General features: G+C 32.1%; 2 protein-coding genes across 2 annotated transcripts; one reads left to right on the forward strand and one right to left on the reverse strand.

Annotated features, from left to right (window-relative positions):
* On the forward strand, positions 1–1,624 carry LOC145571510 (LOB domain-containing protein 15-like). The gene is made up of 3 exons (XM_081630543.1): positions 1–219; positions 390–723; positions 952–1,624. The coding sequence occupies exons 1-3, from the start codon at positions 206–208 to the stop codon at positions 1,504–1,506; spliced, it is 903 nt and encodes a 300-aa protein (XP_081486669.1). The 5' UTR covers positions 1–205; the 3' UTR covers positions 1,507–1,624.
* A 4,039-nt stretch (positions 1,625–5,663) lies between these two features.
* On the reverse strand, positions 5,664–7,787 carry LOC145571511 (peroxidase P7-like). The gene is made up of 4 exons (XM_081630544.1): positions 7,521–7,787; positions 6,826–7,017; positions 6,563–6,728; positions 5,664–6,324 (listed from the first exon to the last, which is right to left on the reverse strand). The coding sequence occupies exons 1-4, from the start codon at positions 7,746–7,748 to the stop codon at positions 5,930–5,932; spliced, it is 981 nt and encodes a 326-aa protein (XP_081486670.1). The 5' UTR covers positions 7,749–7,787; the 3' UTR covers positions 5,664–5,929.

Below are 7,787 nucleotides of genomic sequence, written 5' to 3' on the forward strand. Positions count from 1 at the left end.
CTTAATTGTATGCAAGAACTACCGTATAAATTACGTACCATATTATATCTGCTTCTTTCATCAATTATTTGGTGATACAAAAATAAAAATTGTGTTTTATTTGCTCCATTGATGGAATTTTGACTTTGCCTTTAAGCAACCACCCTTTCTCTATCCCCCTCCACTTCTTACTTGCCTCCCTCTTCTTCTTCTACACAACATATGAATGTTCAGAGAAAGGTAAATGAGCTGAGCTGAGCTGAGCCGAATACTATCATATATAATAAACCTTTGTTTTAGTTGATTTAATTTACATGACCAATTCAATGTATATATATTGTATCGTTCTTAATTATTATAGTGAATTTTATATATAGATATTGACTTTCTTGTGTTGGTGACATTTTCAGGGAGAGATTTGAAGAGGAAGAAATAGGAAAAAGGATAAAGAGAGAAATCAATGCTTCAAAATCAATGGTGGCAAGTAATAATTGTTATGATAATAACAATAACAATAATAATCATCAGATAGTAGGAAGGAGATCGCACATGATGGGTGTAGGTCCTCCTCCACATCTAGGTACAACTTTGAACACCATCACCCCTTGTGCTGCCTGCAAGCTTCTCCGGCGACGATGCGCCGAGGAATGTCCTTTCTCCCCCTATTTCTCCCCTCATGAACCCCAAAAGTTCGCCGCCGTTCACAAAGTCTTTGGTGCTAGCAACGTCTCCAAGTTGCTCATGGTATGTCCTAGTCCAACTACTTTCACCTGCCTAACTTAAACTTCTCAACTTTTTTTTTTTTTTTTTTTTTTTTTTTTTAATTTTTATATTTTGAATTTCTTACAATGGCCGTCTTCGCATTCAGAAGACAGCCATTGTAACAGAACTATGTTATCAGTGATTCTTTAATTTGCTACAAATCTAGAATAAACGGTGTTTTTTTTTTTTTCCTTTTCTTTTCTTTTATAGGAAGTTCCGGATAATCAAAGGGCAGACGCGGCCAATAGTCTAGTATACGAAGCGAACGTGAGGTTAAGAGATCCAGTATACGGGTGCATGGGTGCAATATCAGCTTTACAGCAACAAGTTCAAACATTACAAGCGGAGCTAAATGCAGTTAGGGCTGAAATTTTGAAGTACAAATATAGAGAAGCAGCAAATAACCTCATTTCTGCAACTAATAATGCTACTAATCATCCTCATCATCATCATAATCATCATAATAACAACAATAATTCTTTGGTTACTTCTGTTGCTGCCGCGGTTATAGCTGCTAGTTTACCACAACAGGTACAATCCCCTCCGCATCAGCCTCAGTCTCAGTCTCAACGAGCATCTACACCGCCTCCACCGGCTACTCCTCCTCCTCCGTCTTCAGCTTCAGTCGTGGTTTCGTCTTCACCCTCCGGTGGTGCAGCCTCCTTGTATACACCGCCACCACCACCTCCTGATCATTCTGTTACCAACACCGGGTTTAATACTATATCAACTAATAATCATAGTAGTGTTCCATATTTTGATTGATACTTTTTTTTTTTTTTTTAATTCTCTTCTAATTTTCAGTTTTTATTTTTACCTTCACAAAACTGTAGTTTAGACTTAAGACACTTTTTTTTCTACTATAACATTGTCTGTTAGTATTAGTTTAGATTAATCAAATAATTAAGGCAAAATAATACTGATACTACCTTGAACATTTGAGCTTACACAATATTTACAGCATCTATTTTATTTTTAACCATTAATGGAATCTTTGTAGCCTTTTAAAAGAACCAGCAATAATTGTTTATCAATTTTATCTATAAATGTGTACAACTTTCTTCGTTCCTTAAAGATTGCCTAAGAAACGGGGGTAGTATGCGTGCAATACAATAATATTATTTCTAATGGTTTTTTCTTCCTAGCTATTGAAGAAGGTTGACAAAAATGTTCTAAAATGTAATTAAGTACGTCCATTTCCTATCAATCTTAGTTTTCTTAGTACAATGTGAAAGCAAAGATTGATATGTAAATGAGACGGTGAGCAACAAAGGACGCAACTGCAACCAAAGATTAGTTATAATCTTTCTTAAATTAGTGAAGATAGAGAGTGCATACCACATTTTACATCGTTCTCTGATATTCTCCGTATGATATTTTGCTACCATTGGGCTATTAGGTTTCTCAAGATTAAAGTGACATGAAGGTGACATATTATATGTACGATATGTTGGTCCACGGAATCATGTATGTACTCGGTATTGTGCAAGCTTGGTTGATCACAGGTTTATTAACAATACATGTTTTATAGTCTAAACTTTAAGCCGATCATCATTTTTGTTTAGATTGATTCAATTTATTATGTCATGGTTGATATAGTTCGATTTATGTTGAAAACATTAATTATTTAGAAAAATGTGTTTTCTAACAAATTATACTTGAAGTTTATATCAAATTCCATAGAATTTAATACAAGTGTAGAATGTGTCCATGACTCCAATTTTATTATTTTAATTTGATGATGTAAAGCACAACAATATTCTCTGATGAAAAGGTTCCATCATGCATTTGATGTCACCCAAAGAACCCAAAAATGCTATGGCCGCTGGCTAATTTGGTTGATACTTTCTATATCAAATCAATTTTAACTTATAAATGGGAGCAAAATCTTTTAACCAAATTAGTATATAATACCAGTACAATAATTTCACTAGAAGTATGAGCTTTATATTATATCAAGTTTAATTTGAGTGTTATGCTATGCAATACGTATGTAATATGATGTATATGTATATACTATGGTTGAACGGTCAAATAAAAATGGCAACAACCTTATTGATGAACTATATACAAATTGCGTTTCCTTGGCGTGGGGAGCTTACTTTGAGTAGGAATATGGGATAACAAAAATTAATCACTACTACCAAATATTGCACATCAATTTTAATACTTCAAAATTTATTATTATTATTATTATTATTATTATTATTATTATTATTATTATTATTATTATTATTATTATTATCAAAATATTTCTTGTTTAGATATGGGGAATCGTGCATGTCCTACATACAATTACATATTGTACACGTATGCATTATGATCCGTATGAAAATCAGATAGATTTATACAAGATGCGTATTTTAATTCTTAAATTTGTACAAATTGTACGTTTGGAAACCTTAGAAAATGGAGAAGTGGTAATGGAATTTGGCGTCACGTCGTCATTGCTTAAACATGTCGCATAGATTAAGCACCTTTGATCTATAGTCTACAACTCATTAGGTCCAACCCTATTTGCAAAAAATTAGTAATTTTTATATAAATAGAGAACAAGAAAAGTTTTATAAAGATAATTTAATTACATTCAATCACTAATAATTGAATTTTAGTAATTTAAAATGTAATTATTTACTAATAAATCGTAGATAATTTTTATTTGTATTGGGTTACTTTTATGCATATTTGGGGTAACTTTTATTCATTTCAAAGGTAACTTTTGATCATTTAAGGCTACTTTATAATGGATGTACAATAATTATTGTACACCTGATTTTTTTAAAAGTTTGTGATTTTTATTTTGTGATGACATTTTGAGATAGTTTTTTTTTAGTAGACCCAAAATCTAACCCAAACCAACCAGTTTATCCAAATTAATAGGTCTGCATATTCCCATTTTCATAGTCATATTGATAGAAAATATCGTATTTATTGCAACTTCGGTTAAAAAATATACAGCTTGAGTCTAACAAAATATATTTTGGTCCGAGGTTACAAAAGTGGCAAGTTTGTTTTACGTTGCTAAAACTTGTAACACACCTAGTCTGTTGTAGTCGATGCCATTATTACATGTTGGTTGTTGATATTGACAATTGTGAACAAATAAATATAGCAAAGGTAATTAAAACTCAGGCAGAAGAGATGTTGAGAATATAACACACAAAAAAGGGGTAATCACATGGTTAGATAAAGCAGATTTCAATGCTGCTTTAATAACACTAAAAACCCTATTATTAACCGTAAGATCCAGTTAAATAGTACTATATGCTCAATAAATTAACACAGCTTCTGGCTGAAACGATTTAATTCAAAGCTAGTGGGACTTGGAAAATAGCAGATCATGTTCGTGGGATGGTTGTTTAATTTAGGATCTAGTCAGGCTATTTCATATAAAAATTGTACTGTATAGTTTTCTGATTTTGTTTATTGATTGAAATTAAGGTATAATTTAATTCTTAATCATATATTATAATCATCTATATAATTATTATTTTATATAATATTGACTCTTCCTCCCTTGTTCGTGCTAGCAATTAAGTCTTTCTTTGTTTAATTAATTTGAGATGATGACTTATAATACTATAGATAATCTAATGGAAACTAGGGTTATATTATAATTTAGTTTGAGGATTGTTAATTAGTAGTGTGAACAACGTAACTTCCCATCAAGGCACCATATTTTAGAGGTGAAAGGTAGCAAATGGCGATGTTTTTGTACTCTTGTTGACTTTATGATTTTGACAATTACTCAATCTGAATCATCAAATCCCGAGACTTTAAGTAAGATACTAAGATATACTTCCTCCGTTTCTTTATAATTGTAATACTTCCCTAAAATAGAAATGTCATAATAGTTGCAACACACTATAAAAGGAAGATTTTTATGGTGAAATTTGTACTATTATCTTTATTTAAAGCACATGGCCCACTTGTTTATACTCCTAACAACCTTTTAACCTCATTTTAAGTGTATTATATCATGTGAGATCTATTTTTCTTAAATACCGTAATTAAATGTGTGTTACAACTATAAAGAAATGGAGGAAGTATAGTTCTATGAGAAATGAGAATTCAACTCCAACAATAATAATTCGATAATAATCACGTTGAGAGAGGATTTAAGAATATTCACGGGTACATACCTCATTGCAAGTATGAGTAAATGTTAGATCATAGGGACAATAATTTGCGGACGTTATTAATTAGTAACCCATTTTGTTTTTGGAAAAAAAAAAAAAGAAATTTGCCACGTCACACATGAAAGCATTATTCTAATAACCATACGAGTAATACCCTACAATTCCACAAAGCTTTAGAGGCTGATTTGCCTGATTGGGCTCTTTTGCAAGCAATTTTGAGACAATAACTAATCATCATTAATAAAGATTAAAGAAGTTACATTAAAGTTAAGTTGGGACTTGTTCTCTTCAACCTGAAACAAATCGATCTGGTCTGATCTGAATTTTTCTGATTTGGTCTAGTTTGATCTGATTTAACAATTTGACTAAATTTTGATCGCATTTTAATACTAATCTATAAAGAAAAACATCATCAAAATGGATCTTGTTAGATTCGTATCATCATGAACTTTTTAAATATGTAATTTTTATAAAAAAAATTTAATACGCAATTCACGATATTTAACGATATGTAAATGATAATCAAAAGTTCTAATCTGAATCTTTCCGATTTGGTCTGATCTGATCTAAATTTATTAAGAAATAAATAATAAGTATTTGAAATCAGTTGAAGAGAACAAGTCCTTAACAACACATATTTAGACACAATAATACATGAGTAGGCCCAACCTACCCAACCCACATACAGTAAGGTGCGATATTAAGTAAGGAAGCCCATGAGGTATAACTATGCTCCCTGGCCCATAACCCAAGCCCATTAGAGACAATGCATAAAAGAAGGGAAAAAAAAGCTTCATTTTTATTGACCAGAAATTTCTACAATTGAAAACAATATTATGTCACACTTAAAGAAAATTTGTTGTGCTTCCCTCAGTAGTACAACCAAAAATAATTTCACAACCCACACAAATAATTAAAAATTGGTACCTAGCTAAAAACAAATTCAATTTTGCTGATTATGCAAACTTTTCTTTCTTTTTTTTTTTTTTTTTTTTTTTTTTTTTTTTTGGGAGGGGGGGTTACATGATCATTCTTCTTGGTTGATCAACTTAATTGGCCTTCCTACAATTCCTCCTGATTTCGCCTTGAGAGCCGGTGAGAGGGCTAATATCACCCATCTTGATCATGGCAGTGGCGAAATCTGACCTAAAGAATCCAGGATTGTTACTGAATGATCGAACGATGGAATCAGTTGCTCCACCACTATATAGCTGCTGGTCCGAATGTAGCAAACCCCTCTTTGTAATGAGATTTGTGTAATATTTGTTATCGAAATGTGTTGGACTCTGAAAGTCTAAGGGAGCGAGGTTGTTGTCGCCCTTTCCACTTGTTCTAGGACAGTTCTTTTGCCTTGTGCTTGCAAAAGAAGCAGCGATTGTGCTTGTTTCATTGTATATGTGTGCTCTGAATGTTGTACACCTTGCCTGTCCTATTGTGTGTGCTCCTGCATGATAATAAATAAAAATATTAGTCACATAACTCATATGAATATATACATGATACACTACAAGCTAGTTTAATTGTGTATACATCTTGGTGACCGTGAAAATCCAAATTGATTATTTTGGAATGGAAAGAGTATAATTTGATTGACTCGATAATATATATATATTCATTTAAAGAAGTAAAACTATACATACTATATAAACTATGACAGTGAGAACAGAGGTGTGTATAAATACCAGATAAGGCAACCATATCTTTGGCTGAAAGACCATGAGATTGAAACCGAGAAATGAGACTAGTAAGGCTAGAGCTTGGGGGTGGGATTCCGTTGTTGGCAGCAGTCTGGCTTGCTGTCTTGGAATCGCGACGTCCTAGCTTGACATTCCAGTTAGGACCACCAAGCTGCAATAGATAGTAACAAGAACATCCAATATAATTATTGTAACAAATGTACAAAAACTCGATTGCCTAGCAAGTATTAAAGGAGATAGGAGCTTACAAGAGCGACAGAGTCACGGGAAGTGATGGCAAGGATATCAGCACAAGATACAACTCCGGGACAGACCTCCTCAACTTTGGACTTGATTTCATCAATCACATTGAATCCTCTTGCTGAGTTCAAATTCGGTGCTGCTGATTTCTCCCCTTTGAAAGACGAGGTATCATCCAATAGAATTGAGCCATCACACCCCTGAAATGTTCAACAAATCATGATTATTATGAAAACAAGCTAAGCTATATATATATATATATATATATATATATATATATATATATATATATATATATATATATATATATATATATATATATATATATATATATATATATATATATATATATATATATATATATATATATAATTCTCTGATATATATTGACAAATATAAAAGTTGTATATATATGTATTAAATGATCTAGCCAATCCTTGAGTTTCACTAGCATATATTGATGTGTAGTAGCTGTATTATGAAAATTTTCGTAATAAAGTAAAGCAGAATAACACTAAACCCGGCTCCTAACCTTGAGGTTGAAAGGTTTGTGTTACAGCTTTTTAAATAGAAAGAGGGAATGAAGGATATATATGCATAAGATTAAATTTTAAATTTGTACATGTTTTTTTTAAAACCATAAGAATTAAATTTGAGTAAAAGGATGTTGCGAATTAATAAAGAAAAGGCAGAGTTAATTTACATTGACAAAACAATCATGGAAGAAAAGTCGGAGAAGAGAGGCTCCCATGCGAGGTTCCTTAGATACGGCAGATTTAACAACGGCACGGACGGTCCCAAAGAGCTTAGGACATGACTTAGAGTAGAAATTGGGAGAAAGCTGAGCTGAAGAACTGCCTATGAAGAGCACAAGAAAGGATAAACAGACTATTGTAATCAAACTGGAAGTTGAACTACTTGAAGCGGCCATTTCTTACGTCTAGTTTGTTATTTTGCTAGAAAAGATGGT

The sequence above is a fragment of the Chenopodium album genome, chromosome 12, assembly GCF_948465745.1.
Source record: "Chenopodium album chromosome 12, dcCheAlbu1.1, whole genome shotgun sequence".
NCBI classification, from domain to species: domain Eukaryota; kingdom Viridiplantae; phylum Streptophyta; class Magnoliopsida; order Caryophyllales; family Amaranthaceae; genus Chenopodium; species Chenopodium album.